A 19085-nucleotide genomic window follows, 5' to 3' on the forward strand; every position below is an offset into this window, starting at 1 on the left:
TAAATCCTGTGCTGTATTGTAACGTTTTGATTTTACTCTCAGCTCCTGTACAGAGTGAAAACATTTTCATACATCGAATTTTTAGCAAACTACTAAATTCAACACCCACAAATAACCACAATATAAGCCATGTAGTGGAGCGAGAGAGTGAGAAATGTTTTTTTTTCGCGGGGGGTGCCCAGTCAATTGGCAGTAACCTGTTTTGGCCCAATACTGAATGTTAGGGTCAGCACTAAGTACAGAGAGTCACCATTAATCCTCACGTCATCTTAGCCATCCTAACATGACGTGAGCAATAGCCTACAGCTAACTCCAACAGACAAGCTCACCACACTATTCAAAATCTCGCCCTCCACGACAGTGTTGTTGTCCCCTTTCTCCTCAAAAACATTAACCCTCCAAATCCTCTCCTCCCTCCCTCCCAACTATGTCTCTGTTTGCATCTCATAACATGTTACCGTGGCAACGTGAGACCAGAGAGGTGGGGAACATTGCCTCCTCTCTCCCAGGTTTCCTAGAGCTACATAACAGGACTAATCACATCAGGCTTCGGGACAACAACACTCTACAACTGCAGTTTTACACAAGAAGTTAAAAAGGGATGTTGACACAAAGTCTGTTTTCATGTTTTCTGCACATTGAACCCACAACTACGGTATCCGAATGAACACACCCGTCTTGATCCACCGATCAATGCATGTCCATGATTTCTGAAGGCGATAGTTCCCGAGTCGCGCACGCACATTGCTCTCCGTATTTAAAGATACCACCACAGAAGGATGCTGGGAATCCAAACGGATCCTGCCAGATAGGTGCTTCATCATCTACCCTTGGGAAGACATATCCAGACTGGTTGGCTATGACTTTTTATCCATTAGGCTTCATTAGGCTTCTCAGTTCAATGTGCACTGCACCATCCGTGAAATCCCACTTCAAGAAGTTCGAGGTTATCGTGGAGATCTGTAGAAATAGGCTTGGGGCTCCGTTAACAACGCTTCCTATGAATACCCTCTTCATAATGCACCGTAAAGCACATTTAGAACGCCCGAGCTATGAATCATGCACAATAATGCACGGCATGGGCACTAATAACGGCTCATAAACTTCTATGACTAAACACATCATGCGTTATGAAGAGGGCATTCGTAGGAAGTGTTTACCAGGGCTTCAGCAGCATAGTGATGTTAATGTGAATCTCTGGTAGGGAAATGCCAGGCATGTCAATGAGATCTGCAGTGATCTGCGTGTCCCGGTTCAGACACACTGGAACGATAGCTACCATGGGAGGTCCGGAACGTTTGTCAAGACAAGAAACAACCCTGGCCTGGTGTTTTCAGGCATCGGTTCCACAAAGCAAGGGGGGAAAGTGAATGTATGAGAGAGAGAAGGAAAGAGATAGAGAGGCAGAGAGAGAGAGAGGCAAAGAGAGTGTGTATGTGAGAGAAAGAAAGAGAGAGAGAGATACAGAGTGAGAGGGGGAGACAGAATGACAGAGGGAGAGAGTGTGTTTGTGTGTGTGTGTGTGAGAGAGAGCGAGAGAAAGAGAAAGAAAGAGAGAAATGTGTGAGAGAGAGAGAGAGAGAAAGAAAGAGAGAGAGAGAGAAAGAAAGAGAGAGAGTTGTGTGGCTCCCTCCCTGTGAAAGCATGCACAGCAGTTGTATAACAGTTCTGTCAGCCAAGTGAACTGCAATATTCCAGACACCGAGGAGCAGCGAGGAGGAAGATTAACCCCATGTGAGTCCGGATCAGCTAGCCTGGGTATACCACACTGAACTGAGGAAAACACTGCTGAGCACAGTGTTCAGGCTGGTTGAACCAGGCTAGCTGTGACCAGCTGGGAGTCCAGGCAGCCATAGTTAGAGCAGATGGACTAGAGGTTCTTCTTATTCGTCCCTTTCCAAGCTCAGACCACTGCCATTTATATGCCTTAGAGTGGATTTAGCTGGGATAAACGATTTGTGGTTCGACGGGCGGTGGCTTACTGCTTAATGGCAGTTTTTTTATTGACAGGCATTTTTATGTACGTATTTCAGTATAGCAGAAAGCCCACTGTTGATGAACAAATGAAACTGGCAAAGTATGTACGAGGATGTTTCTGTATGTGTCTGTATACAAGGCTATTTTTTTTAGGGAAACCATTTTCAACTGACAGCACTCAGAGTCGGCACTCTATCAAACAAATTGATGACACTTGTACATGGAGGGCTCTCACTATTGGTTAGCTATGATGGTGGGCGTTTCCCCTTACCTGTCTTGTCGTCGAACCTCCACACGGGGACACTGGTGGCTGTCTGCAGGGGGGTGTCTAAGGGCAGGGGGATGCAGATATGGACGGGGTCCCACACCTGAACACCGGTTCCGTTACGACTGAAGAGCTGGGCATTGACCGCCGCCACCGCCGTCAGCTCCACCCAGCTACTATTAGCCCCTGGGGAGAGACGACACAAAGGACTTTAGACCACACACCAGTGTGGTGTAGAACCCAACGGTAGAAAATCCCCAAACAAGGCTTGCTACCATGCTAATGCTACCATCATCGTGCGAACATCACAATATTCGCCATCATCGTCACGGTTGACCTGGTTTCCACTAGTCAGAAGAGTCTTTCCAACAGACACTATCCATTGGCTTCTCATCATTCATGACACTCAGACATAATACTATGTAATCAAACTTTTCCCCTGGTTTCCTGCCATCACTTGTCATCATTTCGGACTTTTTGACAGAAATCTATTTCGGTCAAAATCTCTCGATTTTCCACTTGAGCAATTCTACTTTTTCAGCCAGTCTTTTACCCATGTACTTTCTCTCCCTCCATCCTTTCTTCTCTTCCCATCTCATCTCCTGTTTCCCTCCTTCCCTCTCCTTTTCAACCCTCGCTGTTCTCCTCCCTCCTCTCTCCCTCCCTCCCTCTGTCCGCCCTCTCTCCCTCCCTCCCTCCCTCCCACCCTCCATCCCCTCCCTCCATCCCCTCCCTCTATGTCTCACCGGTGGCATTGCTCTCCAGGCCCAGTGGGTAGGGGAAACCTCCTATCTCATACTGACTCTGTGCGGAGGTCAGCACAGCAGAGAGCTCTGGGTTGGTAGAGTTGAGGGCCAGAGCCACTGCTTTCCTCTGGAGCTGTATCCATGGCTGGTTTTTGACACCTGGAGGGGGGAAGGGGAAAAGTGGGGGAAAGAGGGGAAAGAGAGAGAGGGAGTCTGTGAGATTGGGGGTGCAACTGAAGATGAAGCATACAGGTTACAGCATTGCCGTGGCAATCGTACGGCCTATGAAAGTTGATCATCCAAAGTGAAGAGTTGAAGACAGTTGTCATGAATTGAAGACAGTACTGTTTATAATCCTAGTAATAATCAAATAAATATTTCCTCCAAAATATTTCCTCCCCACAAAGCAGACACTAAATCATGTATCTACAATTTATTCAGATGAAACAGAAACAACCACGGGGTCAACCCAACCCTCAAATTGAAATGACAACCAAGCACTCATACAGTACAGTAGGAGCATCCAGTGATAGTGTCAGCTAGCAGGATTTGCTGTTCTATAGTAAAACAATAGAGACTAACCCTGCAGGTTGGACAACAGTCCTCTAGTCTCCCTGCCTGTCATACTATAATCCCATTCTCCCTGTTTGATTTGGCTTGCCACAAAGGAAGGGGCCTAAAAATACACTGGCACCTCGTAACGGCGCCACATGTCTGATATAATTAGTATTTGGTGAGCATGGGGCCTGATCTGTGCAGACAGCAAGGTAAGCGTGTCCATGCAGCGGGTCTATATACTACACTGAACACCCCAGGCCGGCTGTATTGTAGCATCCATCTCTATCTCTATCTCATCTCTCTTTCTCCACTGAACTGTGTGTATCCATTCCATGCCTGTGCTCACCGTTCCATTCCACCTCATCTCTAGAGTAGCCTGTTGCCACTTCTTTTCTCAGGTTCTCTTTGTCAATCTCAGTAAAACATGTGACACTTTCCCTGTCCCTGAATTGGACATTACATCTCTCACTTATCTTTTTTTCTACTCTCATTACGGGTTCACAGCATAGTTGTTGTTGTTGACATTGTCAAATAACTCAAGCATAGATTGATCACAATTGTTCTAATTTAAGTAACTTGGTCAAAAAGAATGCCACCGATTGCTATAAGCGGTCTCACTTCAACCCTCATATCTAAAGACTTGAAACTTTGTATGTAGGTGTCTTTCCTCATCCTGAACAAATTTGCCTCAAAGACCCATTAGGTCTGTCAGGATGGATTTTCCTCCATCTTGGAACTTCTTCTCATGAACCATAAGTCCAAATAACACAACATTTGGTATGCAGGCCCATGGCACATCTCTTTACTTAATTTGACAAAAGCTTGGTTAAGATAAGGCTGAGTGATTGAAAAATCAGGAAATCTGATTTTACGTGTCCATTTATACTGAACAAAAATATAAATGCAACATGTGAAGTGTTGGTCCCATCTGAAATAAAATATCCCAGAAATGTTCCAAATGCACAAAAAGCTTATTTCCTCTCAAATATTGTGCACAAATTTTCTATGGGATTGAGGTCAGGGCTTTGTGATGGCCACTCCAATACCTTGACTTTGTTGTCCTTAAGCCATTTTGCCACAACTTTGGAAGTATGCTTGGGGTCATTGTCCAATATTTAACTTCCTCACTGATGTCTTGAGATGCTGCTTCAATACATCCACATAATTTTCCTGCCTCATGATGTCATCTATTTTGTGAAGTGCACCAGTCCCTCCTGCAGCAAAGCACCCCCACAACATGATGTTGCCACCACCGTGCTTCACGGTTGGGATGGTGTTCTTCGACTTGCAAGCCTCCCCCTTTGTCCTCCAAACATAACGATGGTCATTATGGCCAAACAGTTCTAATTTTGTTTCATCAGACCAGAGTACATTTCTCCAAAAAGTACAATCTTTGTCCCCATGTGCAGTTGAAAACCGTAGTCTGTCTTTTTTATAGCAGTTTTGGAGCAGTGTCTTCTTCCTTGCTGAGCGGCCTTTCAGGTTATGTCGATATAGGACTCGCTTTACTGTGGATATAGATAATTTTGTACCTGTTTCCTCCAGCATCTTCACAAGGTCCTTTGCTGTTGTTCTGGGATTGATTTGCACTTTTCGCACCAAAGTACGTTCATCTCAAGGAGACAGAAGGCGTCTCCTTCCTGAGCAGTATGGCGGCTGCGTGGTCTCATGGTGTTTATACTTGCGTACTATTGTTTGTACAGATGAATGTGGTACCTTCAGGCGTTTAGAAATTGCTCCCAAGGAGGAACCAGACCTGTGGAGGTCTCCAATTTATTTTCTGAGGTCTTGGCTGATTTCTTTAGATTTTCCCATGATGTCAAGCAAAGAGGCACTGAGTTTGAAGGTAGGCCTTGAAATACATCCACAGGTACACCTCCAATTGACTCAAATGATGTCAATTAGCCTATCAGAAGCTTCTAAAGCCATGACATCATTTTCTGGAATTTTCCAAGCTGTTTAAAGGCACAGTCAACTTAGTGTATGTAAACTTCTGACTCACTGGAATTGTGATACAGTTAATTATAAGTGAAATAATCTGCCTGTAAACAGTTGTTGGAAAAATGACGTGTGTCATGCACAAAGTAGATGTCCTAAACGACTTATCAAAACTATAGATTGTTAACAAGAAATTTGTGGAGTGGTTGAATAACGAGTTTTAATGACTCCAACATAAGTGTATGTAAACTTCCGACTTAAACTGTATGTCACTCCCTTCGGTTCCTTAGCCAGGTGTTATTGTTTCTGTTCCTGTGTCAGTTCTGTGCGTTGTTCGTGCTTCTTATTTTTGTATTATGTTGTGTTTATTTTTTTTAAACACTCACTCCCTGAACTTGCTTCCCGACTCGCAGCGCACATCGTTACATCAACTTTGACAAGATAATCCATCCACCTGACAGAGGTGACACATCAAGAAGCTGATTAAACAGCATGATCATTACACAGGTGCACCTTGTGCTGGGACAATAAAATGTGCAGTTTTGTCACACAACACAATGCCACAGATGTCTCAAGTTTTGAGGGTGTGTTCAATTGGCATGCTGACTGCAGGAATGTCCACCAGAGCTGTTGCCAGATAATTTAATGTTAATTTCTCTATCATAAGCTGCCTCAAACGTCGTTTTAGAGAATTTTGCAGTACGTCCAACCGGCCTCACAACCACAGACCACGTGCAACTACTCGAGCCCAGGACCGCCACATCAAGCTTCTTCACCTGCTGGAATCATCTGAGACCAGCCAGACTGCTGATTAAACTAATTTCTGCACAAACTGTCAGAAACCGTCTCAGGGAAGCTCATCTGCATTCTCGTCGTCCTCACCTGGGTCTTGACCTGACTGCAGTTCAGCATCGTAACCGACTTCAGTGGGAAAATGCTCACCTTCGATGGCCACTGGCACGCTGGAGAAATGTGCTCTTCACAGATGAATCCCGGTTTCAACTGTACCGTGCAGATGGAAGACAGCGTGTATGCCTTTGTGTGGGCGAGCGGTTTGTTTATGTCAATGTTGTGAACAAAGTGCCCATGGTGGCGGTGACAGGCATAAGCTACAGACAACAAACACAATTGCATTTTATCGATGGCAATTTGAATGCATAGAGATACCATGACGAGATCCTGAAGCGTACTGTCGTGCCATTCAGCCGCCGACATCGCTTCATATTTCAGCATGATAACACGCGCCCACATGTCGCAAGGATCTGTACTCAATTCCTGGAAACTGAAAATGGCCCAGTTCCAAAGTATGTCACCCATTGAGCATGTTTGGGATGCTCTGGATCAACATGTATGACAGCGTGTTCCAGTTCCCGCCAATATCCAGCAACTTCGCACAGCCATTGAAGAGGAGTGGGACTTGTCATCGCTATCATGGACAACTTGTCATCGCTATCATGGACATCCCTAAAATGAACCACACCGAATTCGGTATTGATTTCTCGAAACACAAGGAAACTATTAACAACGCATTCTTTGCATGTATAACGCTAATGCTCCAAATCATCTGCAATCATCTCCTCATGACCCATATGTCAAATTCACTACGGATTTTATATTTAGACTCATTACATCAGTCTTTAATGTTTTTGAGGGGAAAAAACTTCAGGACCGTGGACAGATCAGGTCCATCACAGAGAAAGGTGCTTACCTCGATTTAGCACCATGGGTGGAAAGCACCACTCACTGGCTTAGTGGGCTAATCAGCCTACATGTTTGAGATGAGTAAAGAAAAACTCATAAGAAATAGTTTAGATGGTATTGACAGTATTGAAAAACCATCCTGTGGCTTTTTCCAAATACCATGGTATGTGCTCAAGGTTACTACTCGCTTGCGGCCAAGAAATCAAATCGATCAAAACGATATCCCCGTTAAGCTAGCTGTGCACATATTAACTCTTTATCATTGGGTCAGTGCCACTAGAAACTTAGTTTTTTGGACAATAATTTGTTCCTCCAGGTTAGATGGACGTCATATTGTACAATTTGTGTCTCCCCTTTTCATAGGCCTAGATTAGATGGTTGCAGACAAGGTCATTTTTTATTGATCTGTTTATCAGAGTCAGCCGTAGCCTATAGGCCTATACTAACCTGCCATTTTTGTTGTATTAAAAAAGACTCTGCTAATGTCTCCAGTCATATAAAGTGTAGTAGAATTGCATTAAATGTGTTAATATACACAAAAAGAAAGGAGAAGAAACTGATATAGCCTATAGCCTAGGCCTACTCTACACCACTACACACTCAGTCATGCATTGAACATTGCAGTCTTTTTTTGTGAACAATGATTGAGTTATACTATTAGCTTAAATGATGACTATCTAATCTACATTAAGAATACTAGGCTATTTTACATAAATCTGTAAATGTGATGATAGATAGATGTATGAAACGCTTTATTTATTATAATATTCCCTAATATACCAATACACTTACACTGAAAATGTTTTACTAATCCTAAAGGGATACTTTGGTATGTTGGCCATGATGCCCTTTATTTACTTCCCCAGAGTCAGATGAACTCATGGGTAGATTTTGTATGCCTTTGTGTCCAGTATGAAGGAAGTTAGAGGTAGTTTCGTGAGCCAATGCTAACTAGCGCAATGGCTGAAAATCTATGGGTATCTGCTATGCTATAAGATACCATAGGTCTATGGGTACAAGCTAGCAGATACCCATAGAATTACAGCCATTAGCGCAACTACATTTAACTTAAAATCATACAAATGGTATCTACGAGTTCATCTGACTCTGTGGAAGTAGATAAAGGGCTCCTCACTGCAAAATGTAAACATAAACCATTAGGCAAATTGACCCAGAATTGGTATGTGACTCACCACCTGGATTCGGTCTTATGTAGCAACATTTTAAATGGTGTTTTTAACATTGGATAAAAGTAGAGACTCAGAGCTACAAAATGGTATATAATACATAGCATTTTTTAGGAACAATGGGAAAGTAATTCTGCTTTGAAAGTTCATAAACGTGTAAACTCACTTTTGAGAAAATGGCCTTTGAATGTTTTGGTATCTAGTGAAGAGCTCTTCTTTGTCTACACCCATTCAGCATCGTTCACACCCTCTTAAGCTATAGCCCCACACATCTCGTTTTGCTCTCGGAGCGTTCAGAGCGCACACTTGACGATTTGGCCAATGATTTGTTTACCTCTGGATAACATGAAAACAGCCTAACCAGCTCTGCTGGCAACACTTTCATTATGCTTTTACTGACACCGGCCATATTCAATGGGTGTTGTACACTTTAGCTTAAGACATGTAGCTAGCTAGCTAGGTACGCAATGAACCTAGCTAGGTAAATAACGTGTAAGATCACACACGTCACGTAACGTTAGCTTACGAGTCAGCCAGCTAATGTTATCTAGTTAAACAACAATGAACATAGTGCCAAATCATGTCGCTACTACCCTGAATGAATCTCCTGGGAGCTAACCAATCAGGTTCAATGTTAGCTAGCTAACATTAGGCTCTAACTAGCAAAGCAAACGGTTCTGGGATACGAATATTAACGTCATACACTTAACGTTGGCTAGGGAGCCAGCCAGCTAACGTTAGCTAGCTAGCTAACAGTACACTTTAGCTTGAAATGAAACCCCTTTCTGTCAATATCATCATGCATGATGGACGCGTCTCTCTGTCATGGATGCCATGCCACGGTTGCCCTTAATTTGAAGATGTAATCCAGAGACAGGTGTTTTTTCCATCTCTTTAGCTATCATACTCTAATTCTACTGATTTTAAAACTTGATCCTCCAGAAAGTGGAATTCAACACTTATGCAGCTCCACTACACAATAAAACATTTTAAAAGCCGCGTTCGTCAAGATTACCAACACAGACTGACCAGCTCAAATAGACAGAAGCCTTCTATATCGCAGACCAATCCGAACTCCTCTCTCGGCATGTCCAGCCCACTCATTATCTTAGCCCATCATGGCTAGTGGGAAGGTTGCTGACTTTTTCTGTGGCTTAACCAACAAGGCTTGTAATTTAACAATTGAATTCGTATTTACAGATGGCATACAAGTTTGTTGTTAAGGCACATGAAAGTTCACATGTTCCAGAAGGCATTTCTGCCCCACCCCCCAAAAAACATTAAAATGGCTCTCCTGTGAAGTTGTGACTTGTGACATATGCCTAGTTTCCTGATCAGGTCACATATAAACACAATACATTAAGTAATGGCTTTAAGAATGATTATCTTCTGAATTCAGATCTACAACACTAAACTAAACTTCACTTGTGTCGTCATTTTGATTTCACTGATTGCACATACAGGAAGATAGTTTCTACATGATAGAGTGCTTGCTTTGTTATCCTACATGTTTTTGTGTCCTTTCTGTCATCCTGTGAACCCCGTTCGTTGCTGCTCGTAGCATTATTTTGTATTTACCTCTCCACCAACACTAGGCATTGCTCTATGTCGCTCATCTTCTGTGAACTTTGACAGAGGGTCACATTACCGCATGGTGGGATGACAGTCACATGCTGGAGAGTTCATTAGCTGATTGGAAACAGCATGTTTCATAATAATTAGGTTAAGTTGTGCATGTATGACTGTTTTCACCCATATATAATATACTTATGATACAACCCATGCTCAAATGTGAAACTACCTCAAAAGCGCAAGGGCTAATGTTTAATTCTAATGTCTTTAATTTCCCCTATACAACCATTCTTTACATTGCATAGCAATACTCATCATGTTTGCAATATGCTGTTCAAAATGTTCAACCAAGCATAATAATTTTCACTCTATATAGTATCAGTGTGAATGCCAATGACATAAGTAACCTGAATAGATACCCCTATCCACCCAAACAAACTGTCACTCAGCTCAGATCAAGTGAAGAACAGACAAACAAACCAGCGATATTACTGGACAATGCAGGAACTGCCAATTCACACAAAATGACTCAATTGGGTTGTCATGGGCAACCAGGGGTAAGATTCCATAGCTCTGAGATGTCCGACACACTCAAGTCTCTTAAGTTCACTTTTTCCTGATCCAAATTGGCTCTCATTTACGTCGGCACTCCAACAAAGTCTTAAGCATTTTCTTAAATAGGGTGTGGGAGGTGTACTCAGCACCCTACTCAATACAAATGTAATTTCATTCAGTCCTTTGAAACATTTATTCTACAAAATTCTGTAATTTAGTAGGATTTAGTCATTTAGTAGGATTGTTTGACATAAATGGATTCTATATGTATACTGAACAAAAATATAATTGCAACAATTGTACTGAGTTACTGTTCATATAAGGAAATCAGTTCATGGAAATCATTTCTTTACGCCCTAAAATATGGACTTCACATGACTGGGCAGGGGCACGTGGGAGCCAGGCCCACCCACTGGGTAGCCAGGCCCAGCCAATCAGCATGAGTTTTTCCTCATAAAAGGGCTTTATTACAGACAGAAATACTCCTCAGTTTCATCAACTGTCCGGGTGGCTGGTCTCAGAAGATCCCGCAGGTGAAGCAGTCGGATGTAGAGGTCCTGGGCTGGTGTGATTACACACTGTCTGCGGTTCTAAAACGCTTATGGTAAAGAAATGAACATTAAATTCTCTGGTAACAGCTCTGGTGGACATTCCTGCTGTCAGCATGCCAATTGCAAGCTCCTTCAAAACTTGAGACATCTGTGGCATTGTGTTGTGTGACAAAACTGCACATTTTAGAGTGGCCTTTTATTGTCCCCAGCACAAGGTGCACCTGTGTAATGATCATGCTAACTCTTTATATTTTTGTTCAGTATAATTATATGGTCCTGTGACTAGTGGACTTCCTCACAGAGGCCAGAACACTCCTTATCAGACTATGTCCCCTCAGAGCTGTGCTTTAACTTGTTATTCTCCACCATTTCTTTCCTGCCTCTCTGCTCCCTCCTTTCCGTAGCCCCCCTCCATCTGAGAGGGCAAGATGCTGCCCTTCCTTCACTGAAGCCAGCCCAGGACATGGACGTGATCTGGGGCATGGCTCTAGAAAACACAGAGCTGATTGGTTGGTACAGGGGTTGCTCTCTGGGTCCTTTCTGAGCCCTGAACAGTGCCCGTCTGTTAAGCAGAGCAGGATCCCAGCCAGCCTGAGGAGGAAGCTATGGCATAAAGGAAAGATGGAGAGAGAAGATGACTGAGGAGAGGGGAGTATGACGACTCTCACAAACAAACCTCAAAGGACTATGCAATGGCCCTGAAAGGCAGGCAGACTGGGTCACTCCTTGGGTTCTGCTCTGAGAGAAGGGGAAGGGCCAAGGAGGGAGTGGTGGGGTGGTTGCAGGGGCCTAAGGGGGAGAGTGGCAGTGGGGGTCCCAAGAGAGAACATGTGTCATCCATCACCAAAATGTCCCCCCGCTGAAAGCCTGGTTGAGTGAGATTAAGAAGAGACCCCCAGAGGGAATAGGACGCTGATTCATTCCACCCAGCCATTCATCAGCTAAAAGTACTGCACTCCATTTCACAAAGCGTGTTGGAGATTCATTGGGCCATTTATTCACCAAAAGTAAGGCCATGCAAAGAAGATAGAAGACTGCATTAAAGGTGCAGGCATACAGCTGATTGCTTTTGACCTTGAGGGGGTACCGCCATCAAAGGTGACAAATTAATGGCGGTGCCCTGCATTGTGTGATCTCATCTTATTGATGCTGCCCAGAGCCAGTTGTTGGCTATGGGTGAAAGTCCAGCCGAAGCGTGCCATCTGTCAACTAGGCTGGAAAACACACGGGAGTGAGGACTGGGGAGTGCCTCTTTGTGTTCTGCGCTGTAAAGCCAATGCTAACGCTAACCCTAATGGGTTTAGAGTTCGGTGGCTGGCTGAAGTGCCTGTGATCTGGGATGGTTTGGCAGCTTCCCAGTGTCTGTCTGGGGGCACTCTCTCTAGGTATTTTATCATGCTCCATGGCATGGGTCGATTGGCAGTCTGGCAATTCTAACAAATACCAGAAGGACCATCTTTTATTACGGTGATGCCCATAGACTTTTACCCCCCAATAAAAAAATACAATAAAAATAATAAATATATACATATACAAGTACCAGTCAAATGTTTGGACACACCTACTCATTAAAGGGTTTTTCTTTATTTTTTACTATTTTCCACATTGTAGAATTGAAGACATCAAAACTAAAAAATAACACATATGGAATCATGTAGTAACCAAAAAAGTGTTAAACAAATCAAAATATACTTTATATTTGAGATTCTTCAAAGTAGCCACCCTTTGACTTTTTCAATTAACAGGTGTGCCTTGTTAAAAGTTAATTTGTGGAATTTATTTCCTTCTTAACCCTTGTGTTGTCTTAATGGTAAAAAATGACCCACCACTATGTTTTTACAGCAGAGAAAACCCCCTAAATTATATTTTTTCAACTTGAAATTTGATGACTTTTCCTAGAGTGACCCCAACATTAGAAAAAGTGAAACATCGCCTTTGTTCATATTTCCAAGAAAGCTGTACACCACCAGGGTATAAACATTGTCTTAGGGTCATTTTGACCCGGCAGTTATAAAATAATTTACACACCACAAAAACCACAAAGACACACACACACACACACATACACAATGATAAATTGAGATTAGGTGAGCAACTGATTGAACTCAGCCAGCAGCTCCTGAAGAGGAAGATCACAATGGTTGGCACAGTTAGAAAGAACAAGCCTGAGCTCCCCCCTGCACTCCTCGCAACATGGGGGAGAGAGGCCTTCTCATTAAAGTTTGCCTTCATCCCCACCACCACTCTAGTTTCTTACCTCCCAAAGAGGAACAAGAATGTGGTCCTCCTGAGCACACTGCACAAACGACTGAGATCAGTGATCGTGAGGACAGGAAGCCAGCCATCATCCTGGACTACAACCACAGGCGTGGACAACCTGGACAAGTTGATTGGAACGTACAGCTGCAGGAGGATGACCGCCCGCTGGCCCCTGGTCATCTTCCATAACATCATTGATGTGTCCTCATACAATGTCTTCGTGATATGGAACAAGAGAAAAGGCACTTGTAACCCCACACATTCAAAGAAGGGCGCACCTCCCCCGCACAGCTGCCACTGCAGCGCTTATGAAAGCTGTTCAGGGGGCTGAATGTTGTCCTGATCCACCTGAGGCTGCAGCTGGGTTAGGCAAGAGGAGGATATGCCATTTCTGCCCCCCAAAGAAGGACTGTAAAACAAATACAATGTATTTCTCACATGTGCAGCACATCTGAAAAGTCCATCCACACATACTTGCATAAATGTGCTAATTAGAGTTGATTGATTTATGTTCTTCACATTTTTGTTTTGTATCTATTATCTTATTTTATTCTTATTTATTGTTGTTGTTTATACTTGTGGGTGGGGGCAATGGTAAAAAAATGGGAGAAGACTAGTATTTTGTAGTTGAATTCCTCATTGTACAGTATATCAGAATATATCACTATGTTGCAAAACAGTTCAAGATTTATTGTTTCCCTTCAATAAAATGCATTCAAAACTACTTTCTGCACATTTCTGCTACTTCCTTAGGCTATACAAGTGCTATCTCTAGTTAAAAAATATATGTTTACACCTATGCAGTACCTTTAGCAATAATAATAATAATAATAATAAACCTCTACTTTAATAAACAAAACAATTATGACTAAATGCAGTCTTTCTGCATTGTGAAGAGGGAAAACCCAAATATTCACAAAGTTTGTGATGAATGACAGGTTGTTTCTTCATGCAAAATATATTTAGGGTTTGTAATTAAATTAAGCTGCTTTATTTTAGAGGTTTAGTGAACGTGGGTCATTTTTTACCCTTAGGACAAGGGGAGTATACAGACTGTTAAGACTACACAAGAATTAATGCATTTGAGCCAATCAGTTGTGTTGTGACAAGTTAGGGGTGGTTAGAGCTTCAGAAATTGCAGCCAAAATAAATGAATGAGTAGGTGTGTCCAAACTTTTGACTGGTACTGTATACAGTTGAAGTCAGAAGTTTACATACACTTAGATTTTTTATGTCCATTATAATAACATCAAATTGATCAGAAATACAGTGCAGACATTGTTAATGTTGTAAATGACGATTGACCTGTAAACGGCTGATTTTTTATGGAATATCTACATAGGCGTACAGAGGCCCATTATCAGCAAACATCACTCCTGTGTTCCAATGGCACATTGTGTTAGCTCATCCAAGTTTATCATTTCAAAAGGCTAATTGATCATTAGAAAACCCTTTTGCAATTATGTTAGCACAGCTGAAAACTGTTTTCCTGATTAAAGAAGCAATAAAACTGGCTTTCTTTAGACTAGTTAAGTATCTGGAGCATCAGCATTTGTGGGTTTGATTACAGGCTCAAAATGGCCAGAAACAAGGAACTTTCTTCTGAAACTCATCAGTCTATTCTTGTTCTGAGAAATGAAGGCTATTCAATGCGAGAAATTGCCAAGAAACTGAAGATCTCGTACAAGCTGTGTACTACTCCCTTCACAGAACAGCGCAAACTGGCTATAACCAGAATAGAAAGAGGAGTGGTGCACAACTGAGCAAGAGGACAAGTACATTAGAGTGTCTAGTTTGAGAAACAGACACCTCACAAGTCCTAAACTGGCAGCTTCATGAAATAGTACCTGCAAAACACCAGTCTCAACGTCAACAGTGAAGAGGCGACTCCGGGATGCTGGCCTTCTAGGCAGAATTCCTGTCCAGTGTCTGTGTTCTTTTGCCCATCTTAATCATTTCTAACTTTTGAACGGTAGTGAATATACAAATGAAATCGGAAATTTACATACACCTTAACCAAATACATTTAAACTAAGTTTTACACAATTCCTGACATTTAATTTTAGCAAAAATTCCCTGTTATAGGTTAGGATCACCACTTTATTTTAAGAATGTGAAATGTCAAAATAATAGTAGAAAGAATGATTTATTTCAGCTATTATTTCTTTCATCACATTCCCAGTGGGTCAGAAGTTTACATACACTCAACAAGGTATTGGAGTGATGGCCACTCCAATACCTTGACTTTGTTGTCCTTAAGCCATTTTGCCACAACTTTGGAAGTAAGCTTGGTGTCATTGTCCATTTGGAAGACCCATTTGCGACCAAGCTTTAATTTCCTGACTGATGTCTTGAGATGTTGCATCAATATATCCACATAATTTTCCTGCCTCATGATGTCATCTATTTTGTGAAGTGCACCAGTCCCTCCTGCAGCAAAGCACCCCACAACATGATGCTGGCACCCCCGTGTATCACGGTTGGGATGGTGTTCTTCATCTTGCCAGCCTCCTTTTTCCTGCAAACATAACGATGGACATAATGGCCAAACAGTTCTATTTTTGTTTCATCAGACCAGAGGACAATTCTCCAAAAAGTACAATCGTTGTCCCCATGTGCAGTTGCAAACCGTAGTGTGGCTTTTTTATGGCGGTTTTGGAGCAGTTGCTTCTTTCTTGCTGAGTGGCATTTCAGGTTATGTCGATATAGGAATCGTTTTACTGTGGATGTAGATACTTTTGTACTTGTTTCCTCCAGCATCTTCACAAAGTCCTTTGCTGTTGTTCTGGGATTGATTTGTACTTTTCGCACCAAAGTACATTCATCTCTAGGAGACAGAACGCGTCTCCTTCCTGAGCGTTATGACAGCTGCGTGGTCCCATGGTGTTTATACTTGCGTAGTATTGTTTGCACAGATGAACGCGGTACCTTCAGGCGTTTGGAAATTGCTCCCAAGGATGAACCAGACTTGTGGAGGTCTACCATTTTTTCTGAGGTCTTGGTTGATTTATTTTGATTTTCCCATGATGTCAAGCAAAGAGGCACTGAGTTTGAAGGTAGGCCTTGAAATACATCCACAGGTACACGTCCAATTGACTCAAATTATGTCAATTAGCCTATCAGAAGTTTTTAAAGCCATGACATAATTTTGTGGAATTTGCCAAGCTGTTTAAAGGCACAGTCAACTTAGTGTATGTAAACTTCTGACACACTGGAAAAGTGATGCAGTGAATTATAAGTGAAATAATCTGTTTGTAAACAATTGTTGGAAAAATTACTTGTGTCATGCACAAAGTAGATGTCCTAACCAACTTGCCAAAACTATAGTTTGTTAATTAACAATAAATGTGTGGAGTGGTTGAAAAACTAGTTTTAATGACTCCAACCTAAGTGTATGTAAACTTCCGACTTCAAATGTACTGTCACGATCGTCGTAACTTTGAAGAAGAGTGGACCAAGGCGCAGCGTGATAGAAAGACATCTTCTTTTATTATGAAGACGAACAAAACAACAAACAGACGACCGTGAAGCTATTCAAACAAAATAGTGCTGACACTAAACACTACACATAGACAATTACCCACCTACAAACGGTGTGAACAGCCTACCTTAATATGGTTCTCAATCAGAGGAAACGTCAAACACCTGGCCCTAATTGAGAACCATATCAGGCAACACATTGAACCCAACATAGAAACACACAACATAGACTACCCACCCAGTTCACGTCCTGACCAACCAAACAAAGTTAAATAAAGGAAAATAAGGTCAGGAACGTGACATGTACAGTCGTGGCCAAAAGTTTTGAGAATGACACAAATATTAATGTTCACAAAGTCTGCTGCCTCAGTTCGTATGATGGCAATTTGCATATACTCCAGAATGTTGTGAAGAGTGATCAGATGAATTGCAATTAATTGCAAAGTCCCTCTTTGCCATGCAAATGAACTGAATCCCCCAAAAACATGTCCACTGCATTTCAGCCCTGCCACAAAAGGACCAGCTGACCACATGTCAGTGATTCTCTTGTTAACACAGGTGTGAGTGTTGACGAGGACAAGGCTGGAGATCACTCTGTCATGCTGATTGAGTTCGAATAACAGACTGGAAGCTTCAAAAGGAGGGTGGGGCTTGGAATCATTGTTCTTCCTTTGTCAACCATGGTGACCTGCAAGGAAACACGTGCCGTCATCATTGCTTTGCACAAAAAGGGCTTCACAGGCAAGGAGAGTGGTTCAATTGTTGTGAAGAAGGCTTCAGGGCACCCAAGAAAGTCCAGCAAGCGCCAGGACCATCTCCTAAAGTTGATTCAGCTGCGGGATCGGGGCACCACCAGTACAGATTTTGCTCAGGAATGGCAGCAGGCAGGTGTGAGTGCATCTGCACGCACAGTGAGGCGAAGACTTTTGGAGGATGGCCTGGTGTCAAGAAGGGCAGCAAAGAAGCCACTTCTCTCCAGGAAAAACATCAGGGACAGACTGATATTCTGCAAAAGTTACAGGCACTGGACTGCTGAGGACTGGGGTAAAGTCATTTTATCTGATGAATCCCCTTTCCGATTGTTTGTGGCATCCGAAAAAGAAGACAAGGTGAGCGCTACCATCAGTCATGCCAACAGTAAAGCATCCTGAGACTATTCATGTGTGGGGTTGCTTCTCAGCCAAGGGAGTGGGCTCACTCACAATTTTGCCTAAGAACACAGCCATGAATAAAGAATGGTACCAACACATCCTCCGAGAGCAAATTCTCCCAACCATCCAGGAACAGTTTGGTGACGAACAATGCCTTTTCCAGCATGATGGAGCACCTTGCCATAAGGCAAAAGTGATAACTAAGTGGCTCGGGGAACAAAACATCGATATTTTGGGTCCATGGCCAGGAAACTCCCCAGACCTTAATCCCACTGAGAACTTGTGGTCAATCATCAAGAGGCTTGTGGAAAAACAAAACCCCACAAATTCTGACAAACTCCAAGCATTGATTATGCAAGAATGGGCTGCCATCAGTCAGGATGTGGCCCAGAAGTTAATTGACAGCATGCCAGGGCGGATTGCAGAGGTCTTGAAAAAGAAGGGTCCACATTACAAATATTGACTCTTTGCATCAACTTCATGTACTTGTCAATAAAAGCCTTTGACACTTATGAAATGCTTGTAACTATACTTCAGTATTCCACAGTAACATCTGGCAAAAATATTTAAAGACACTGAAGCAGCAAACTTTGTGGAAATTAATATTTGTGTCATTCAACAAAACATTTGGCCACGACTGTATATACTCAATAAAAATATAAACGCAACATGTAAAGTGTTGGTCTCATGTTTCATGAGCTGAAATAAAAGATCCCAGAAATGTTCCATACGCATAAAAATCCATGCCCCTACCTCATCCAGAAACAAAGACAGGGCTTCGTACTAAATTGATGCTGCTGAATAATTGTGCTATACGCCACAGCACTAATCAACATAGAAAATGGCTTGATGCTGGGACATGGCTTGGCTTAGAGACAGCGGAATGAGATAGGACAAGTGTGATTTTTGTGAACGCTCTGTACCCTTGGTTCCCTCATTTCCATACCAACAGACAAGGCCCAGGTGTTCCGTCCGACATCACAGAGCAACAACAGAAACAATGGAGGGGGCAGAGCATATGGAGGGAGGCATGATGGGAGAGCGTGACTACCGAGTGTAGCCACTAAAGAGCAGCATATGCCAGAGGCGGAGGCTGCTGTAAATAATGTTATGTGTGTGTGTGCGTGTGTGTGTGTGCGTGCGCG

At 42.7% G+C, this 19085-nt stretch overlaps 1 protein-coding gene across 2 annotated transcripts in view; it reads right to left on the reverse strand.

Moving 5' to 3' along the window:
* Positions 1-19085, reverse strand: part of LOC139564739 (protein FAM171A2-like) — a 71665-nt gene that overhangs the window by 18071 nt on the left and 34509 nt on the right. For both annotated transcript variants that reach the window (XM_071384507.1, XM_071384506.1), the window contains exons 4-5: positions 2989-3147; positions 2249-2428 (exon numbers count right to left, since the gene is read on the reverse strand). In XM_071384507.1, the coding sequence (XP_071240608.1) occupies positions 2249-2428; positions 2989-3147 (339 nt within the window). The remainder of the gene's footprint in view (positions 1-2248; positions 2429-2988; positions 3148-19085) is intronic.

This window comes from Salvelinus alpinus, chromosome 36, assembly GCF_045679555.1.
Source record: "Salvelinus alpinus chromosome 36, SLU_Salpinus.1, whole genome shotgun sequence".
Lineage (NCBI taxonomy): Eukaryota > Metazoa > Chordata > Actinopteri > Salmoniformes > Salmonidae > Salvelinus > Salvelinus alpinus.